The sequence below is a fragment of the Pollicipes pollicipes genome, unplaced genomic scaffold (genome assembly GCF_011947565.3).
Source record: "Pollicipes pollicipes isolate AB1234 unplaced genomic scaffold, Ppol_2.1 Scaffold_7231;HRSCAF=8579_pilon_pilon_pilon, whole genome shotgun sequence".
NCBI classification, from domain to species: Eukaryota; Metazoa; Arthropoda; class Thecostraca; order Pollicipedomorpha; family Pollicipedidae; genus Pollicipes; species Pollicipes pollicipes.
In genome coordinates this window covers 22,414,917-22,436,788 of record NW_023597034.1, presented here as the reverse complement: position 1 = coordinate 22,436,788, position 21,872 = coordinate 22,414,917, and the positions used below count along the sequence as shown (strand labels likewise).

General features: G+C 55.9%; 2 protein-coding genes across 4 annotated transcripts in view; both read right to left on the bottom strand.

Annotated features, from left to right (window-relative positions):
* Positions 1–5,703, bottom strand: part of LOC119109853 (transmembrane protein 47-like) — a 17,052-nt gene extending 11,349 nt beyond the window's left edge. The window contains exon 1 of the mRNA XM_037233606.1: positions 5,628–5,703. Within this exon, the coding sequence (XP_037089501.1) occupies positions 5,628–5,703 (76 nt within the window). The remainder of the gene's footprint in view (positions 1–5,627) is intronic.
* A 3,478-nt stretch (positions 5,704–9,181) lies between these two features.
* The window catches only part of LOC119110376 (transmembrane protein 47), a 52,890-nt gene continuing 40,199 nt past the window's right edge, over positions 9,182–21,872 (bottom strand). For 2 of the 3 annotated variants that reach the window (XM_037234172.1, XM_037234175.1), the window contains 4 exons: positions 20,353–20,502; positions 15,157–15,219; positions 14,187–14,213; positions 9,182–9,348 (listed from right to left, as the gene is read on the bottom strand). In XM_037234172.1, the coding sequence (XP_037090067.1) occupies positions 9,194–9,348; positions 14,187–14,213; positions 15,157–15,219; positions 20,353–20,502 (395 nt within the window). In that variant the 3' untranslated portion in view covers positions 9,182–9,193. The remainder of the gene's footprint in view (positions 9,349–14,186; positions 14,214–15,156; positions 15,220–20,352; positions 20,503–21,872) is intronic. The other variant, XM_037234174.1, reaches the window with a different exon arrangement.

Here is a 21,872-nt window from a genome sequence, read left to right as displayed (position 1 = left end):
CCTGGGGACCAGAATATTCGTTAGCGAGTGTCCCAAAGGGCACCGAAACGACCATCTGGTATAACTTTATCAGCAGCCCGGGCTCCATTCCGGACCAAACACCGAGCGGACGAGCCACATCCCAACTTGAACGATCAATGGCACCTCTGCTCAACACAGGCTCCGCTAGCTCAGACATCCCCGATGCAACCTCGTGTAGGTCAATGCTCAAAACTGGCCACCAGATGTCGCTTCTCGGGGCGACTTATGGCCTAGTCATCAGGGGCAGCGACGGTGCTAGTACTACGGTCTTTTGACGCGTCCGGCGAGTGTATGACGCTTTCATTTGCCACAGGATAACACCACGCGTAAGCATCAGCCATGGTGCAAAAAGAACTGACTGACGGTCAGATGGAAACACATGGTTCATTAAGGACCTCCACACCGAATACTCCCGCCACCTGACGTCTCACATTGCTATGCAGCACATAACACTTAGCGAACGAACCTATCTAGATGAGTGACGTGAACGGAGCGGTGGTCACGTGAATGCTCGCAGCACATTGCGATCAAAGTACAGCCTGAAACACTAAAGTGGACGCTCACCGCGCACAGCAGTTCACAGCACAATCTTAAACACTAGTAAGTAAGCTGGTCGGGTGACCGCCGGTCACGCTCAGGCCGTCCCGACGCCACAGGAGGGGAGACCGATCGTCTCGGAGCCGCAGTCGGAGCTGCAATGGCAGCTGCTCCAGTACAGCCAGCTGCCTCGGTGCCGCAGTCGGAGCTGCCAATGGCAGCCGCTCCAGCGTAGCCAGCTGCCTCGGAGCCGCAGTCGGAGCTGCCAATGGCAGCCGCTCCAGCGCAGTCAGCCGCCTCGGTGCTGCAGTCGGAGCTGCCAATAGCGGCCGCTCCAGCGCAGCCAGCTGCCTTGGAGCCGCAGTCGGAGCTGCCAATGGCAGCCGCTCCAGCGCAGTCAGCCGCCCCGGAGCCGCGGTCGGAGCTGCCAGTAGCGGCCGCTCCAGCGCAGCCAGCTGCCTCGGTGCCGCAGTAGGCTCACATGGCCGGTCAGTTTCCACGTCAGCACACGTGTTGCCGTGAGCTGAGGGCATCGGCCGGTGCAGCTCGACCTGATTGCAGAATGGGTGTAAAAAACAGTCCCATTTCGCCGTCTCCCCCATTCTTCCCTCGTCGCGGCCGCGGGATGAGGAAGGGTCCGTGCTGCTGCCACATTCTGTCGCGGCTGTGGAACGTGAGTGGGGTACGCTGCCCTCTGATGCGCGGAAACCTGCGGCTGCTGCCCAGAGCTCTGTTTAAGGGTGTAGCGTGGCTTCAGTCTGTTGTGGTGCACCAGTACATTTCCCATCCCTCAAACGGATCCGGTAGTTAAGGTCACCGCGTATCGATACCACAACCGCAGGCTTCCAGGGGCAGACATGATACTCGTCCCTCCTTGCTCCTTCTGAAAAAGAAACACTTTCGTTCGTACAATTCCTTGTTTCGAGCACGACACGCGTCTGACATGCAAAGCGCTTCCCGGCACGCGCCTCGCAACCCCGCGCAGAACTCATCAATGTTCGAGAAAACAGATAGAGATTTCGGGACGCGGGGCTGTTGACCTCGTAGTCCGATCGGCAAACGAGCGTTTCCGACCGAATATCAAGAAAAACGGGACTGTACCCAACGACCTATTGAACCTGAGAACGGTAGCCCAGCATGAGAAGGGGAACATGCTTATCCACACTCTGAATGGTTCTCAGAGAGGTACTTTACGAACATTTCAAGGATCGTCCTATTCATTCGCTCACAGCAGCTGTTCCCTTGTGGATGAGAACCAGTTGTGTTCGCCTTTTTGACGCCTATTAGACGGCAGACCTCGGCGATCAGCGAGTTCTGAATGAGCCGCACAATCGGAATGGCGATTTTTAGCGCGCCGAACACGAGAAAACAGTGCTCTCGTAAGCACGGTGGCCAGTGACCGCCGTCATGTCTGGCGAGGGGAACACCTCTTCCCAGCGCGTGAAGAACATACCAGCAGGTGCTTGCTGTAGTTGCTTATGACGGGCAGATCAGTCAAAAAATCGATTGGAACCGTTTCCCAGAGCTCAGAGGCGTCGAGCTCTCCGATCGATGTGTGCGCCGCGGAGCGTGAGAGTTATGACCGCGGCACTTGTCACATCCCTGGCAAAACTGCTGCACCTCATCGGCCGCCGAGGGTCACTAAAAACGGAGTCGCACCTGAACCAGCATTTTCTCGGCTCCGAAATGTCCACCGCACGGCGCAGCATGCACGGAGGCCAACACACCGGGGACGAGACTGTCGGGAACCACGACCTGCAGCCGCTCGGGGTCGTTTGGATGACGCTGGTACGCACGGAACAACACTCCCTCCAGCGAGCGAAGCCACGGCCACTGACTGACCAAGCCACACCGGCACTCCGGGAGGCGCGTTGTGCCTCAGCCGTGCCATGCCCGTAGCTACGCCACGTGTGCTCTCTGCGATGGCCTCATTTCCATGCTGACCAGTCTGGATGTAGCTCAAAGGCCAGTCCTGAGCCGAAACGTGTCGACATCTAGCCTCTGAGCCAGTCTGACGAGCTACATCGTTCGTCTCTGCGGGCCGTCTACTCAGCCCATCAGCAGCCGTGTTCTGAGCACCGGGCCGAAACACAGTGTCAAATTGAAAGCTACCAAGAATCTCCAGCCATCTGTCCAGCATCCCAGGAGGGGTCTGAAAATTCACAAGTCATTGAAGACTTTATGATCAGTCCGAAGCCTGAAGCATTTCCCACGTTAGTAGTGCGCGCACTGTCGCACACATGCGAGAAGTTCCTTTTTTGTCACAGACTATTTTTTCTGAGCCCTGGATAACCGCTGGCTACCATACGCAATCACACGGTTCTTTTCATCCTCCTCCTGCATCAGGACTGCACCAATGCTGTCGTTGTTCGCATCGCGGTCCAAGGTCAAGACACCTGCCTCTGGACAAAATTTCGAAAACCCCACCACCGGCGCCTCTGAGAGCGATTTTTCAGACTCAAACCGCGTGAGACGCCCTGCGGCTTCACAGACAAGATACGTCCTTCCGGGTCAGACTGACAGTGGAGCAGCAATTTCTGCACAGTTATGCACATACTTCCGGAAATAAAAAGCTAAACCCCAAAAGTTGGACAGTTTCTTGACCATCTGTGGCTCTGACTGGTGCCGAACTTTCTTCATCTGTTCTGGGTCGATAACCATCCCATCTCGGATACAGCATGACCCAAAAACTCTACCTGCTCTCGAAAGAGCCGACGCTTGGTAAGTTCAAAGTCAGAGCCGCCGCCCGAGCGCGCGACAGCACTGCGTTCAGCTCCGAGAGTGCCTCTGAAAGCGTTGAATCGTGCACGATATCTTCGAAGAGGAAGTTGACAAAGGTTGACAAAGTTGACAATCCAAAACAAACTCTGGTGTAACGGAGGTTGCCAAAGGGGGCCTCCAGTGTAGCGGAGATTGCCGAAGGGGGCCATAATCGTAGTTTTATTGCGGTCTGCAGGGTATATTGAAATTTGATGGTAAGTGGAATTCATATATAGCACGGAAAACAAGGACGAGCCGCCAATGCCTCTAAATAATCATTAGTTCTGGGTATCGGGTAAGCGGGGAGGCGAGTGACTGAGCTGACTTTGCGCAAATCAGCGCACATTTTGTACTCCCTATTCTTTTTCTTCATCAAACAAATGGGCGAAGACCAGCCACCGCCGGCCTCCTCCAAAGCGCCCTGTTTCATAAGGTCATTAAGCTGGACCCGACCGGCCTCTTTCAGGCGGAACGGGATCCATCGAGGACTCTGTCCCACAGACGGATGATCGCCCGCAACAATTGCATGAAAGATCGAAGTCGTGTGACCAATGTGACCGTCAAACATACTCTCGTGTCTGCGCAGAGCAGAAAGCACCGTCTGGCGCTAGCCGCAGTCAAAGAGAATCCACTCAGGTCTACCATACTCTCAATATCTACCGAGGCAGGCTTGCTCGCAGGGTCTGGCAATGCATGTTCCACGAAACTCACCCCTGACTCTGCCATGTGGGAATGTTCGGGAATATTGATGAGTTCTGTAGGGGCATTCCTGAATACTGCCGGTGTTGAAGAGCCAGACACACTAGCAATTGATCGGACGACCTCGATTCCGGGTCACTCGAGGGACGGCTCCACCGTGGCCGAACCATGATAAGCACGGTTGTGAATAAATCCCACAGCTAAAGTCTCTGATCCGGACGCCAACAAAAAACCTCTGCCCAGGACAATGCGACCTGCAGATGTCACCTCAGCTGGACACGGCACGAACACACGCGCTTGGGGCTAGTGCCAAAAGTTTACGGAACAGGTCGAAAACGCACGGCACCGCCTGTAGGAGATCCAGCCCGAGCAAACACGGCACATCTGTGGAATCAGACACATACAGAGACACTTGTGTTTGACCGCCCCACGTGGAGCGGCACAGTGACTTCCGCCCAACAACGGCAAGCGGATCGAGAGTCGCCGTCCTGGCACGTATGGACGTCTGGTGCAACTTAACATGCGGCACTGCATCCTGAACAAAATTGTGCAACGCACTTATCGTGGAGCCGGTGTCCAACAACAGCGGCACGATGTCTCAGATAATCAGCAGAGAAGATCCAGTTATCGCTAAGAGGAACACCGCCAGATATCGGAGAGCGGGCCCAACGGCCTTCCGGTGAGGCGGGCTCACCCGCCGCATCAGGAGGCTGCATGCCTGCCGACCCTCTCGTCATTGTACACTCGGCCGTTCGGACCTCGTCCCGCACGGTGGGTGTGGCACAGGATCCTCTCGTACGTTTTCCTCGCACAGCCACGTTATCGCGCCGACGACGTATGTCTCCCTCTGATCACATCGGAAACAGACGCTGCGCCGGTGACGACAGTTGGCAACCAGTGTGGCAAGCCTGCCACATCCGAAGCAGGCGCGCTCCGGAGAGATCCCTCTCCCCTCCCTCCAGCACGTCGCTAAGACGTTTCGTCGACAGCCGCATCACGCGCAGGGTCATTGGGCTTCAGTCGAGTAGGACCAGACACAACACACCGCTTCAGTTGGTCCAACACGGGCCATGATTTGGTCAAGCATGGACGGCTCGACCGAAGCCACCTGACGCACGTCACTTGAGCGGATTTGTTCAGCCCGCAATACGTTGCGGGCCCCGCCAACGGCGTCTGCAAACGTGGTCACGCCTTCCGATTCAATGTTCACCTGGTTGTCTTCTGGCGAAGTGGCCAGGAAGCAGCTGAAGAGTACAATATCACTGTCACTGCCCGGAAAAGTCTCGTAAACGAGCTTCCGAAATCGAATCAGAAAACATCCAAAGATTTCTGTGGATCAAATCAGAGCTCTCGGAGCCCGCCATGGACGTTCACAGCACTAGGTCTGGCGAAAAAATCGCGGAGACCGGACATGGCCTGGCTGTACGAAGTCCGCAGGGCTGGATACATGGAATCGTACGCGTCCCGGGCCGCTCCCGTGGGACAAAGTGGCAGGAAGCGCAGGTGGATGCCATCAAATGTGTGAAGGGAGAAGAAAGTGGCCAGATCAGACACAAATCTGGCAGACGAAACGTGCCCAGAAAGTTTAGGGGCGGCCACCGAAAGCTGACCAACTGGAGCAGCCACATGAGGTACGGTCGGGATCTGTTCGCCCTTCATATACGGCTGCTCCTTCTGGCCAGTCATGGTGCGCACCTACGTAGATACGTAAATCTACTCCTGCCAGGCGATGACAGACAAAAAGAAATCGCATCAAATTAAACAAACGCTACTAAGCTACTTCACTTTCAATGCGGGAGGATGAGCAACAGGACAGTAGCGGACGACCCGGCGCAGCGGTGATTCGAGCAGACACCCAAGCGCAGCAGTGTCCGATGATGATCCAATGCATCACCACCGGTCGCGATTCAACGCAGGAGCACCGGCAGACGAGCTGGAGCAGCCGAGCTGGCAGACGGTCAGCGCAGCAGAGCCGGCAGACGAGCCGGCGTAGCAGCGCCGGCATCGCTCCAGCGCCACAGCGCCAGCACCAGCAGGCGATCCAGCGGGGCAGCGTCAGTAGGCGTCGTAACGTGGCGGCGCGACCAGCGAAATCAGTAGCGGATTGGTAGAACCTGCAGACAACTAGTAACGCCAGCAAACGACTGGCTGGCCATCCTTGCGCAGAGGTCTGGCAGGTGATGAGAGTAACGACGGGTGACTGTCATATAAAACTTACCGCCCTCACCTCAACCAGTGGCGTGAAGAACCGCTGCCACCAAAGGTTGACGTGGCCAATCACACCCTAACTCAAAGTGCCATTACGTTAGAGCCGTGCTCCGCCCGCGCTGGCCGCCCAAATCACAGCCTCCGTTCGCTCCGCCGCTCGTCCACTCGGCGCCACGACCCAGCGGTACCCGCGGGCACGAGCCGGCTAGCCACCCGCGGCACATAGGCGGCCGGCTGTTTATGGCAACGCACCAGGCCGTGGCCGCCCGCCCACGCTACACTTCTATTACAGATGGCGTGGGTGTTTCGGTAGATGTCGCTGTGGGCCTAGGTCACCACCTTGGGCCTTCTGAGCAGGCCGAAGGTAACTGAAGGCACGCCAATGGTTAGGTGATATGAACACTGACCACGTTCCGTGTGATCATTCCAAACAGTCTCCTCACTGAACAGGAACTTGTGGCATCCACAAACATTTGTCTATTGATGCCACATGCCGCTAGGGCCCTGTTTCAAGCCGCGTGTGGCGGACCGCTGGCCTGCCGAGATGACGCATTGCGGCCTGCAGAGGGATGACGTCATCAGTGTTTCCACTATCCTGGTCACCTGTGGTACTCACATTCCGATTACCGTTGCGAGCGATGGAATTTTCTATTAGGGGCTGCACTAGCGTAAAGTACCGGAGACCATCACGAAATCTGGTATTTGGTCGAAGTGAACTACGTCTAAACCACAAGTGTCGTTTTGCGCGTTGTTTGTTGATTGCGAGCGTATGTTGCCAGGCTTCAGTCAGCGAATATGTATACAGGCTGGCGAGGCACACATACACATACACATATACACACATATACACACATATACACAGGCTTTCGGTAACTATATCTTAGCAGAATGTTTTCCTTGATACATGTGCGGTGAAAAAAGACTGCTGATTCGGCGTGGACAAACTTTTGGATGCATCGTTCAAGTTCCGGGCTTTCGACTTGATTGACATTTATAATCGCAACAGAAATATCTCCAACTTTCTTATGAGAAACAGCCATGACAAACGCGACAACCTTAAATTCACCGATGTGGTATATCAATTCAAATGCAATCTCGAAGGCTGCTAACTTGTTTCATATACTGGATTGGCATAGCCAAGACGCTTACGCCGTCTGGCATGCACTTACGCGACGGGCATCTCCGGAGCACATGCGAAGACAACATGACAGGACATTAACACGATAACTGACGGGCAACACTGACATCTTCCGACGGGGCAATGATAGACGACGCCTTCCAATGTGGGAAGTATATTCATCAACGAATTCTCTCCAGCCACAAATAAGCAAAACAAAAGTTGGCACGACCCCCGAGGTATTAGTTAGAATGTACAGTATATATATATATATATATATATATATATATATATATATAGATATATATATATTATATGTAATATTAACGCTGCCTTTCATGATACATCATGATAATACATATAATATTGACGATACATCTATATATATATATCTATATTCTATATCTATATCTATATCTATATCTATATCTATATCTATATATGTATATATATATATATATATATCTCTCTCGCTCTCTCGCCTCTCTCTCCCTCATCCCTCTTCTCCTCTCTTCCCTCTCTCTCCTCTCCTCATCCTCTCTCCTCCTCTCTCATCTCCTCCTCTCTCGCTCCCCTCTCTCTCTCCTCTCTGCTCGCCTCTCTCTCTCTCCTCTTCTCTCTCCCTTCCCCTCTCTTCCTGTATACAAATATGACGCTTAGATGCTGATACGGCTTTCGGTAACGATTAGCCACCGCTACTCGTTATATAGGTGGTGCGGCAACTCGCGTATGTATACTCGTATGTAACTCGCAACAGCTATGCAAAACAGACCACCGATATCGAACTCATTTCCTGTCGGTCTGGCTGCATTTGGAAGCACAAACACACAACGTATAAAAGAACGTCAATAAGGGTTGGCTGGGAAGCTACACGAAACTGCGGCGTAAGCAGTCGGTTTCCTGTATGCTTCCTGTACCGCAGAACTCAGTCTTACTGACACTCACTGCATGGTCTCATGTAGCATGAAAGGTTCTGTTGTTTTCTATTAAGAAGGCGGATTTGTCCACCGTGGCCGTTTATTTTACTTCCATTCCATGTAACGACACGACTGCCTCCTCCACGTAAAGCACGGGCCAGAAGACGAGCGGCGCTGGCCGTGCGCCAGCCGCTCGCCGGAGGTCGGCGAACCATGCCATGCTCTGGCCGGACACCCCAACGCACGCGCTCCCGCCGGCCGGCACGAGCACCACGCACCCTCTGATGATATGAGAACAGGCGCGCGCACAGACAGCCAGACATGCAGCTGCTCTCAGGCCCAGCCGGTGCGGGTCACCAGCGCGCAGACTCGTAAACAACATTCTTAACGACTCATAACCTATGTGACGGCTTTGGCTTCTCGCTTCGCCAGCTGCCCACAACTCTAGGTACTTCAACATCAGACAGCGTCATAGTCCAGCAAGCAGCGTAAAATAAGAGAACAGCGGCTCCGCCCTTGTTAATCAAAATGTTCTCACGCCTGAATCGTCAACATGTACTAACCACAAGAAACTGATTCCGTGGACTGGTCAACAAAGAACTAGCGCAACAACGGGAGAGGAGCCCCGGCGCCGCAGTCCCAAAAGCTCATACCATCTGCACGGAATCAAAGCTGCCTGAAACAAAACTGCAGCGAAAACGAGACACCGCGGCTGACCCGGCGGTGCTGCCGTCACCCTTGGCCAGGCCAGCAGCCGGAGCTGCGCCGCTCCAGCGAGCCGCCGTGGGCGGTCCCACCGGCCGACACGGACCGCGCGCCCGGAGCCGTGGCGACCTGCGCGGACGCGCCTCGACTAGATGTATCACGAGCGGCGCCGGCGGCGGACACTGGCGGCGGCCGTCCGTGTCCGTCCCAACCGCTGTCCGGCGGCCGCTCAGGCGCGCTCCTCGTGGAGGATCGTCCGCTCCTTGTAGTAGATCTCCTCCGACTCCTTGTCGCAGAGCAGCAGGATGACGCCGCCGAAGAGGAAGATGGCCGCGCCCCAGCCCACGCCGTAGCCCCAGCCGAACTCCCAGACAGTGCGGTTACCTGCGGTCAGCGACGGCGCACGGTGTCAGCAGGGACATACAGGCGCGTGACGTCAGGACAGGTCCATGATGCCAGGTCAGGTCCGTCCGTGACGTCAGGACAGGTCCGTGATGCCAGGTCAGGTCCGTCCGTGGCGTCAGGACAGGTCCGTCCGTAGCGTCAGGACAGGTATGTGGCGTCAGACAGGTCCGTTGAGACAGGACTGGTCCGTAATGTCAGGACAGGTCCGTGGTGTCAGGACAGGTCCGTTGAGACAGGACCGGTCCGTAATGTCAGGACAGGTCTGTGGCGTCAGGACAGGTCCGTGATGCCAGGTCAGGTCCGTCCGTGATGTCAGGAACAGGTCTGTGGCGTCAGACAGGTCCGTTGAATCAGGACCGGTCCGTAATGTTAGGACAGGTCCGTGGTGTCAGGACAGGCGGTGGCGTCGGACAGGTCCGTTGAGTCAGGACCGGTCCGTAATGTCAGGACAGGCCCGTGGTGTCAGGACAGGCTCGTGGCGCCAGGACATGCCGTGGCGTCGGACAGGTCCGTGGCGTCGGACAGGTCCGCTGAGTCAAGACCGATCCGTAACGTCAGGACAGATCCGTGGCGTCAGGACAGGCTCATGGTGTCAGGACAGGCCGTGGCGTCGGACAGGTCCGTTGAGTCAGGACAGGTCCATGGTGTCAGGAGAGATCCGTGGCGTCAGGACAGGCCGTGGCGTCAGGGCAGGTCCATGAATTCCCACTAAAGCCATGTGTGCATCATGATCGATACAAGGACGGCAAGGCCCACGTAGAGTCACGTGGAACGGAGAACAGAAATCAGTGGCCAGAATCGCCAACAGATGCGCATAACCGACTGAAGTGTTGGTCAACGACGAGAACAAAACCCGGTCATTTTTAACACCGCCTCGTCTCGGTTTGTAAATAATGAAAGGTTTACTGCATTTTGGGTTCTTGTATTGGAAATAATCGACCTGAACATATCAGGAATGAGTGTTAAAAAGGTCGAGCAATCACTGAAACACATAATGACGATACTTAACGCTTCCAGCAGTGCACATGCCAAAGAAAGATGTAAGACAGCGCCCGATTCAGGCTAGGTAAACGAGCGTCACTAGGGGCAGTTCCACGGACGCTTTCTGCAAAACAGTGCACTCAAAAATCAATGCTTAGTTTTGCCACTATTGTTTAGTGAGAGCAGCATGCCGTTTACGACACATCGTGACACAACTGTCTTCACAAAGTTCAAGCACGAGCCCTTTACATCCGAGGTTCCAAGCCAGCATTCCGAGCTATCTATGCACGCGCAGCTGGCCTTCGTTAGATCACTAATAAAGCAAAACCATGCGAGTCACAGTGACGTTGATACGAAGGTAAGCGTGTGGGTCGCCAGACTTAGCGGTTTGTCAGCACAGGGACACAACCACCATTCGTTTTTTCGGGCAGATGTCCCACCACGCCCGTGAGGTCATAAACAAATAACATGAGCGACAGTGTCATCAACATAGCGCCAGCTAATGTGGTTGTTTGGGAAGCCAGACCGGTGAGAGAAACCATGTCCCTTTGTCGGAGGCTGACGCTTTCAGGTAAGCAACACAGCCATCCCGAACAAATACGTCTGCATGGACGCTGGACAAATAGACAGGGAGGCACTCACAATGTCAACAATCACATCAGCATATCGAAGGGGCAATCGGAGCACCTTTGCGAGCAACCACAATCACCACGACTAGAAGGAACTCATTGATTTGTAAACTAACAAGAAACTAACAGGGATGCGGACCCGCGAATGCACAGCAAACTAACGAGGAGGTAAACATCATCGAGTAGGTTAAAGAAGAGGCAGGTACGTAATCACATGTAGCTACATAATCACTTTGCCAACTCCTGTTGCTAAGTGGTTACGGACCACATAAAGCGGTAAACAGTATCAAAGCAAAAGCAAAACAAACTTAATGACTCGCACCACGCAGATGAAGTGCTTGTGTGCGGACACAGGCTTTTATCCACAATAGCACTGTAGCCGTCTACAGCTCGTCACGATGAGCAACAAAAAAAAAAATACAGCCCAGAACAAGACATACGTAAACACAAGGTCGAAAAATAGACACCTCATTTTGGGATCATAACTGCCGAGTCCCTTCCAACGTTACACTACAATTGGGGTCACTGTGCATTTTGTACGACGCGAACTGTAACCTGATCTTTCGGGTGTTACGACATTAACGCTACGGCATAAACACATCTCGGCAATAGCGTTACATCAGTTATACATGACATTTCTTCCACTGCAAAAACTTTGCACTTGAGATTGTACTTGTGCGCGACATTACTTCTACCGCAAGAACGTATGCGCGACATGAGTGCTGCACGACAAAATGTGTGGAAAAAATTATGCCCGTCATCAACAATTCAGCAAAGACTCACAAAATCACAACTTTTACGCCACATTACTTATGCAAAAAATCCTACACGACGTGAGTGCTGCACGACAAAACTTACACTGCATTAACCTATACCAGACATTAATCCTACAACAAAGACTTATACAGTCTTATCTTATACGCACATTTCTTCAGATGCAACGAGTACGAGCCATCAAAAGGTGTAGGTGACATCAGCGTTACACAGCAAAATTTAGAAAGTAATAAAAATTGATACAAAGTCAATGCCCGTCATTATGTCTACCGTAAAAACCTAAACGCCTTTAAATGTCAGCGATCTTACTTCTTCGGCCAATACTTATACGTGATATTTGTGCAATAAGATACATGGTACAGTCTACAACTTACAACCGGAGGTCCCCCATCCTTTAAGTTTAAGGCAATGCTCCACATTTGAATGCTTTTGACCAAACTTCTAGACGGAACGAACACATGAGGGCACATGACTGGGCGAAATCGCAAAACTGGTGCCCGCTCCACGACGTCGGCACGTTTTTGCTGCTGCGAACATCGCGATAAACAGACCTACGACGGCAGTAGTTCCACGCGACCCTTTTCGACTGAAAAAGGTTTGGTACACTAAGGGTCTTGGGCGCGCTGTCGTAGTGCTGCAAAACAAGTTTGGGGGCTAAGCTGGGAAAAGCGTCCGAATCTGCTCCAAAATACATGAAACACGGCGTTTGCCCCGAATGTGACACACCATCCTATCACAGATGAGGGGCAGGTGGGGTCACCGACAGGATACGGAACTACCCTCCTAGCTTCGGGTTCAACGAAACGCGACATTACTTTTACTTAAAAAGCTATACCCGTCATTGAGATTTTACCACCAAAACTACAGCCGTTGCTCACACGCCAAGCATAACAAACGGGTAAAATCATGTAGCATTATAGGTAACAAACTTTTCGTACCAGCATCAGAGCACTAAATTGTGGTATTGCACAATTGGAAGTTCCCTCCTAACCTGTGAACTGTTCCTAAACCCACGCTAGGTGTCCACACGTTCTGCGCTCCATTGAAAGCATCGACAGTAGAAGTAATGTTGCGTAGAGGTAAAGACTGTACCAGTTTTTACATTAGTCATGAACATTCTACATCTCTTAGCATAAGTGTTGTGTGGTACAAATGTCGCGCATAAGTTTTTGCGCGAGAAGTTATGCCGTGTGCAAGCAACGGCTGTATAGGTTTTTGCAGAAGAAATAATGAAGGGTATAACTTTTTAAATTATAAGTTGCGTCGTGTTGCGCTAATGCCGCACATCGTTGTTTGCAGTGGAAGTTAAGTCGTGCACAAACCATGTCTGCATATGCTTTTGTTGTACGCATAATCACTGGCAACCAAAAATGAGTATAAATTTGATCGCGTAGCACTAATGTCGCGTGTAAGCTTTTGCAGTACAAGCAAACAAAGTTGTGTGTAAGTGATGCCCGTGTATGTTTTTGCAATAGAAATAACGACCAGTAGACATTTTGAAGCATAAGTTTTGTCGTGTGGCACGTATGTCGCGTATAAGTTTTTGCAACAAAGGACTGACAGGTATAAATTTTTGCGGTGTAAGTTTTGTTACGTACCACTTATGCCGTGTATAAGTATTGGCAGTAGTAGTCATGTCGCAACACTCCTGTCGGCGGTAGTTTTTGTTGTGGCACTAATGTCGTGGAACCGATCTTTCGGCCATGATCGTACCGCGCTCAAAGACACGCAGACTTTTTACACCTTACTAAGTGGACAATGCTGCAGGTCGGACAGACCCAGCCAAACTACCACGCCAGGTGCCTCGAGCACAACATCGTCACGATCACCGGACTGCCGCACCGGCCGTAGACAGACGCAGTCAGCCAGACGGACAGCATACAGTCACGAATACCGGACAGTCGCACTGGCGTCAGACAGACAGTCGGCGGTGAGACGCGAACATGGTCACAACGGCACGCCGAACCGACGGAGAGCGAGGCACGCACGCACGGTCACAACGGCACGCCGAAACGACGGAGAGGGAGGCACGCACACAGACACACACGCGCGCACGCACACGCACACGCACACTCACGCACACACGCACACGCACACGCACACGCACACGCACAGCCAGCGGGCAGCGCGCGCTGACCCGCAGACCGGTCCCAGTCGCACCCCCAGGCCGGAGCGGAGAGGCCGCGCCTGCGGACCGCAGCCTCGGTCCCCCAGCCGGTCCGCCGCTGAGCAGCCCTGGTGCCAACTGGACCGGACACCGGCTGCACATCTACGGCGACGATGCCAGACCGACTCCAGCAGAACACACATCAGCTGGCCGTGGGGCGCTGGGGCAAAACAGTTCCGACAAGCGGGGCCCTCGGAACGGCCGCCCCAGAAGAGGATAGCGGGACGGAAGCGCGTCATGCAGAGGGGGCCGGGACGGCACACTACCTGCGTCCGGGGCACCCTGGCGGTAATCTGGGAAGGAGAAGATGCTCAGACCAACGCACCGCGAGACCTGCACCGGCTCATGGGGGTGCCGTGTACTCAGAAGAGGAACACCACAAAAGGGTAGGGTGTGTGTCGACCAATCAGGGACAGGAGGTAGCTTCATGGGAAAGGTCGCCCGTCTACGGTTCGGCTGTACGGGAGGGGAAAGGGGAGGGGCAGTACGGATTAAGAAGAGTGAGAAAGGTGGAATGGGAAGAGACTGGCCTCATGTCAGCGTGTCCAGTGCCTCCCAAACCTGACAAACGAGTGAGCAGAAACACTTAGCGCTGAGCGGCTGTGGTCCAGTATGAGCTGAACATCGCAGACAGTCAACTTCCTATGCCTTTCTACCTTCCTCTAGCTAATTGTCGATGGAGGTAGACAGTAACTTCGAAGCAGGGCTGGAGATGCAAGGAAACTACGTTCATAGACACCGAGGTAAACTGCGAGGGCTTCGTGTGCCCTCTTAATTATATCACAAGAATAGGTGCCGATAAAGGACCAACTTACTACAACAGGTAAGCAGTTTGCGTGACATATTACCATCTAGCTTCTGCGCTCCTTGCTGCAGAAGATAGATGTTTCAAAAAATAAATTCGTTAATTCCTAGCACAGAGCAAAACATTTCTCGCCAGTACTATCCTGTCCCCTGGACTTGGATCGTATGCAAACCGAAGAAATGTTCCATACGTCGACGAGAATGCACAATAAACACGCCCGGGGAACCGCACTGAGGGAGCGCTAACTCGGCACGGCCCAGCCCGGGGGACCGCTCTGAGGAGGCGCTAAATCGACACGGCCCAGCCAGCTGAGCTGTAATTGTACGGCTATCACGAGACATGGTGTACCGCAGCTAGCTGGTGGGCACGCAGAAGAGTCCGCTGGCGCCTAGCCCGCCCCCGGACATGCGGCAGCTCCGCCCCATACTCACTCTCCTCCAGCTCCTGGGCGAAGCAGACCGGGTACACCACCAGCGCGATCAGGATCGAGATGACTGTGGACGGGGACACAGGAGGTCAGTGTGGGCCCGGGCCGGCAGCCAGGGGACATGCGGCCGGCGCTGGCACACACCGGTGGTCACGGGACACACGGGCCGCGTGGCTCCAGGTCAGCGGGCGGCGCAGACACACACCACCGGTCACGGGACACACGGGCCGCGTGGCTCCAGGTCAGAGGGCGGCGCAGGCACACACCACCGGTCACGGGACACACGGGCCGCGGGGCTCCAGGTCAGCGGGCGGCGCAGACACACACCACCGGTCACGGAACACACGGGCCGCGTGGCTCCAGGTCAGAGGGCGGCGCAGACACACACCACCGGTCACGGAACACACGGTCCGCGTGGCTCCAGGTCAGAGGGCGGCGCTGGCACACACCGGTGGTCACGGGACACACGGGCCGCGTGGCTCCAGGTCAGCGGCCGGCGCAGACACACACCACCGGTCACGGGACACACGGGCCGCGTGGCTCCAGGTCAGCGGCCGGCGCAGACACACACCACCGGTCACGGGACACACGGGCCGCGTGGCTCCAGGTCAGCGGGCGGCGCAGGCCGTCACCTTGTGGTGAGCAGGATCTAGATCCCCATCCACCCATACCCACAGTTATAGGCACATCCACACTCACACTCATACTCACACTAATACTAATACTCCTACTCATACACCCACTCACGCTCACGCCACACTACCTCCAACCCCAACAAAACAACGTTATCAAATATATGGAGTTCTGGGACGAGTCCTCTGGGCTGCATATTTGCATTCCCGAGGTCCCAAGGCCATCAAATTTTGGAGAGAAAAAACTTTATGCACCCAAATAAAGTGCGTCGCGACATGAAACTCAACTTATATCCCGTGGGTTCGAATTGCGCCACAGTCTGTTTTTGTTAACTACTGCTACAACAGGCGTGACAAATCGCGGAACTCACAATGAAAAAGATCCAAGCAGCGTGCAATGGTCAATATTATGGAATGAACTGTGGCAGGACCTGTGCTACCTATTCTTATCTGCATGGACTTGATAAAAAGCCTCGCAGGTGGTGCCATTATTCTTAATTGCCCCAGTCCCGCTCGTTCGCAATCGGTCCCCGTGTGAGTGGGGGTGGGAGCTGGGCCCTGTTTAGGTGAGGTGAGAGCTGACGCCGCCGCCTAGCCGACCTTGTGAGTGGGGGTGGGAGCTGGGCCCTGTTTAGGTGAGATGAGAGCTGACACCGCCGCCTAGCCGACCATGTGAGTGGGGTGAGAGCTGGGCCCTGTTTAGGTGAGGAGGGAGCTGACGCCGCCACCTAGCCGGCCGTGTGAGTGGGGGTGAGAGCTGGGCCCTGTTTAGGTGAGGAGGGAGCTGACGCCGCCACCTAGCCGGCCGTGTGAGTGGGGGGTGAGAGCTGGGCCCTGTTTAGGTGAGGTGGGAGCTGACGCTGACGCCGCCGCCTAGCCGGCCGTGCAGCCCTGATGGGCCTGTCGGCGCCGCCCCTCGACCCTGTCGGCGCAGCGCCATCTCGCGAGACTCACTCGAGTCTCAGCTCTGGATCACCTGTTCGACCGAGCCAGCGACACCGGAGCGCGCGAGGGACAGACGGCAGCCCGGACCCGAGCGTGCACACGTGTGAACTGCGCGGACGGCGCGCCATCTGCGTGGGACACGCTCAGCTGGGGAACACCGGTGCTAATCGCAGTCCGTCGTCCGGTCAGGACCGCTTGGGGGTCACCGCTGCAATCTGGTCAGCTGGCTCGGACCCCAGCAGCACTGATCGGATGAATGAGATCAAACTGTGCGCGAACGTAGGCCAACCAACGCCGGTCAATGGCTTTTCTCTCTCCAAATGTACACCTGATCCACGATAGGCGTGCATCGTACGGTGCTGGGTTACTTTCCTATGCATTCCTCAAACAACAACAAAAAATATTCGTCGCTTGGCTAGTTCTAAATGGATCTAAATCAGAACGCAAGGGAATAGCTGGCTATGTAAAAATATATATAACACAAATCCTTGGGATATTGACTGATTCCTGCAGTCATCACAATGAAACGATATAAAATATTACCGAGCAATGGCAACAAGGCAGGAGCCGAAAAAGAAAAAGATGTGAAACCACTTCGGACCCATCATAAAACATCGAACCGTCGAGCTTTTAACTCATCTGCGGACATGCGAAAAGAATCCCGGCAGAAACCGAGACATTTTCTTCATCCCGGTTCGACAGCCTAGAACGGCCGACCAAGAGCACCGGCTGGCTTAGAGCAGAGCCGGATCAGAGAGGCGTGCGCTTGTCGGATCACTGGGCGCGCGGCCCGCCCGGCGGGGAGCGAGCCCGCCGCCCGCCCGGGCGGGAGCGGGTCCGCCGCCCGTCCGGGCGGGAACGAGACCGCCGCCGGCCTGGGCGGGAGCGAGACCGCCGCCGGCCCGGGCGGGAGCGAGCCCGCCGCCGGCCCGGGCGGGAGCGAGCCCGCCGCCGGCCTGGGCGGGAGCGAGCCCGCCGCCGGCCCGGGCGGGAGCGAGCCCGCCGCCCGCCCGGGCGGGAGCGGGTCCGCCGCCCGTCCGGGCGGGAACGAGACCGCCGCCGGCCTGGGCGGGAGCGAGACCGCCGCCAGCCCGGGCGGGAGCGAGCCCGCCGCCGGCCCGGGCGGGAGCGAGTCCGCCGCCGGCCTGGGCGGGAGCAAGCCCGCCGCCGGCCCGGGCGGGAGCGAGACCACCGCCGGCCCGGGCGGGAGCGAGCCCGCCGCCGGCCCGGGCGGGAGCGAGCCCGCCGCCGGCCTGGGCGGGAGCGAGCCCGCCGCCGGCCCGGGCGGGAGCGAGACCGCCGCCGGCCCGGGCGGGAGCGGGCCTGCCGCCGGCCCGGGCGGGAGCGAGACCGCCGCCGGCCCGGGCGGGAGCGAGCCCGCCGCCGGCCTGGGCGGGAGCGGGCCCGCCGCCGGCCTGGGCGGGCGCGAGCCCGCCGCCGGCCTGGGCGCTCGCCTTGTCCCTGGCACTGCGGACTGCAGGGGCGGACCCGCCGGGCCGGCCCGACAGCTGCCACCGGCGCCGAGGCCGGACGGCGGCGCGTCAGTCGCTTCCTTAGCTGTCCGTCTGCCCTCCTACCGGCTGCTGGGCTATTTAGAGACGGGGGCGCGGCGGCGTGCCTCCAGCGCCAAACTGACACGCGCCTTATGCGAGATCGAGCATCGAACTCGTCCCGGGAGCCGAGCTCCTCCCGGGCGCCGAGCTCCTCCCGGGAGCCGAGCTCCTCCCGGGCGCCGAGCTCCTCCCGGGCCGAGCTCCTCCCGGGCGCCGAGCTCCTCCCGGGAGCCGAGCTCCTCCCGGGCGCCGGCCCGGCACCTGAGCGGTTCATTTAGTTATTCATTTATTCGAACTGCCGGTGTATCCACACGTAATGACCTGGCAATTAGCGCGCCCGTCGCTGCAAGAGATGGCAAATGAACACCAGTGAATCTGGGAAGAGGATTGGAGGGATGAGCTCGCCCGGTAAACGCAGGGACACACGGTGGAAGGATGGTGAGGTGGTAGAGTGGCAGGGTGGTGATGTGGTGGGATGGTAGGGAGTGAAGTAGGAGCACAGCAGTGAAGGAACAGCTGAGTATGTATTCTACTGTTTGGAGTAGGCAGCTATGAAAACACGACATCCAACATACAACTAGACGGGAAGTAGAGTAAATTAAAGGCATAGGGAGACGTAACAAGTCAAAAGCGCAGACGTCAGCACATAAATAAGCGCAAAAAGCCAATTCACAAGATGATGGTCGCCATCGCCTCTCTCTCAATCTTCGCTATCAGACTCAGGGCAGACCACAGACAGCCTCCACTGCCCCTAAGACAAAAGTGACGGGCTGAACACGGGCGGCTTTCAGAATACCGCCCGATACCGCCGCTGCTCATCCAGTCTTCCGGGCGAACTCCCTCAGGCCTATCAGCATCGTAGGAAACAGTCCAAATCATCGATCGCCTGTCGGTATCCTTATGCCCGCGATTTACGTCATGGTGCTTCGAAAAATACCCTCGCATGACGTGCAGATAGCATGTCATTTAAATGCAACTCACAATGAATATCTGCATGACTACCAACCACATGCAACCCAATGCACATGGACTTGAGCTATGAAATGGGCTGCTCGACTTAAACTACCAGCAACCCATTGATTTTCATCCATTTCTTTCCGTTTAAAACCGATTCCGCAAAACGATCAGGCAACATACTCCTGACAAAGGTCTACAGAAGGTAATTGTACGGTTATCACGAGACATGGTGTACCGCAGCTAGCATTGGTCTGCTCCATCCAATATGTGACAGAAGAGGTTCATGGTTTACAGATTTGAAACAGTGCTGTCGCCGTGAATCTATATCTGGGGACAAACTGGTGCTATAGTTGGCCAAACCGATTGAAACATCGCTAGTGTTAGTCAGGTTTGGTTCCAAAAGATAAAACCAAATACAAACGATCGGTGCTTCTTTAAGCCGTCGCCACCAGGACTACGTAAGGCCATGACCATGGCCATGACCATGAGTGACCTCTGAACCCCATAAATCAGACGCTCACTCAAAGCTACGTTCTCAAAAAAGGCAGGCTTAAGTTGTAACTGACTTAGTTAAACTGACGCCTAACTACACAGACATCACACAGACAGACAGACAGACAGACAGACAGACAGACAGACAGACAGACAGACAGACAGACACCTAACTAAACAGACGTCCCACCAACGCACTCCTAAAACGCATCCCATTCGCAGCAAACACGTCAACGGCTTCCATTGATCCGGTCGTCCGACACCAACGGTCCACCAGCAGGAGACTCGTGCCCCACCCCGCCCCGCCGGGGTCGGCAGACGGGCGGCCCCAGCAGAGGGCGTGATCCCCACCCTGCCCCGCCGGGGTCGGCAGACGGGCGGCCCCAGCAGAGGGCGTGATCCCCACCCCGCCCCGCCGGGGTCGGCAGACGGGCGGCCCCAGTAGAGGACGTGATCCCCACCCCGCCCCGCCAGGGTCGGCAGACGGGCGGCCCCAGCGGAGGACGTGAACCCCACCCCGCCCCGCCAGGGTCGGCCGACGGGCGGCCCCAGCGGAGGACGTGACCCCCACCCCGCCCCGCCAGGGTCGGTCGACCTGCGGAAGACGCCGCCCACACTCACGGGCGACGATCATGACGTAGACGGCGGCCCGGTAGAAGCGGTACTTCTTGTTGGTGTCTTTGCTCCGGAGGCCGAGCCCAGCCATGAGCGTGGCGAACGCGTCCAGCAGCGTGCAGCAGATGGCCAGTGCTTCTGACACGATGATGTAAGCTGCGGCAGGAGGTCAGGTCAGCTCCCTCGTCGATACGACATTCCCTACAGTGTGGCGCTGGGTCGGGTCAGGTCAGCTCTCAAACAGACGTGCTGTGCACTGCACGCAGAGGTCGGGCCAGTCCAGGTCTGGCTAATCACACACGTCAGAAAGTGCGCTGCGATGGAGGATTGGGTCATGTCCTCTGCCAGCCCAAACCAGCTCACCACACTACAACACACGAGAAGGCTGGGTGTAGGCAGCCTGCATTTGACGCGATGACGTGGATCGCGGGTCGGATGAGCGCGGGCTCCTGACACCTCCGAGCATGATGGAGCACGCAAACTCAACTGCACTCAGGACCAACAGTGCAGACAGTATTTGGTCTCATGCAGGACAACGCACAGTGGAATAAGCAGATGGTCAGCCGTTCAGGTCGGCCTTTCATGCCCCCTCAAAAACGACCACAAATACGCACGACGCGCTGTACAAGGTTCAAGTAGCTGAACTGAGGCAACCTCGCTGATCCTCTCCATTTCGTGAATTACGCACATGCAGGTCACGGGTTACAAGGTTCGTGAGCTCCAGAGGCGAATTGCATTGCGGGGACGCAACCGAGATGCATTTATTCTGGTTCTCAGGTCTGATCCCAGCCAACGCTGCTGCAAACACACCTGTGTTATTTGGCGACCTTTACATTCCCATCCACACGACCCACTTCCGCCCACGGCTGACGCGCCGTCCGACAGCCCCTGTTGTTCCAGCCGGAGACACCAGCGTGCTCGGACGCCCAGCAGCGAACGGTGGGCGGCCGCTGGGGGCGTACCACAGCCTGCTGACGTCATGGACCACCTGCCTCCGGCGAGGAAGGAGTGGGAACACCCGCCGACGCTCGGTGCTCAGCTTTCCAAGTCTCACTACTGCTCGGCAGGGCGATGGAGATTACAGAGATCATGCAGAAGCCCCGGATCAAGGAAGTTCGTGGAATCGTCCCACAACCGCCCAGAGTCGCCAGAGTCGTCGCCATCCCAAAATCGCATCGGAACAGACTGTTTAGAGCCGTTCGGAGAGCACCGAGGAAGAATCCAGAGATCATTGCTGAATACTTCACAGATACCTACAATAGTCATCCAGGGGCCCACAAAAGCCTAATTCAAGCTTTCCAGACAATGATAGCAAGAGCGCGAAAGAGGGAAACCAAGAGCATGAACAAGAGGCAGGCGAGAAGCAGAGAGCAGAGAGAGAGCAGAGAGAGGAGAGAGAGAGAGAGAGAGAGAAGAGAGAGAGAGAGAGAGAGAGAGAGAGAGAGAGAGAGAGAGAGAGAGAGAGAGAGAAGAGAGAGAGAGAGAGAGAGAGAGAGAGAGAGAGAGAGAGAGAGAGAGAGAAGAGA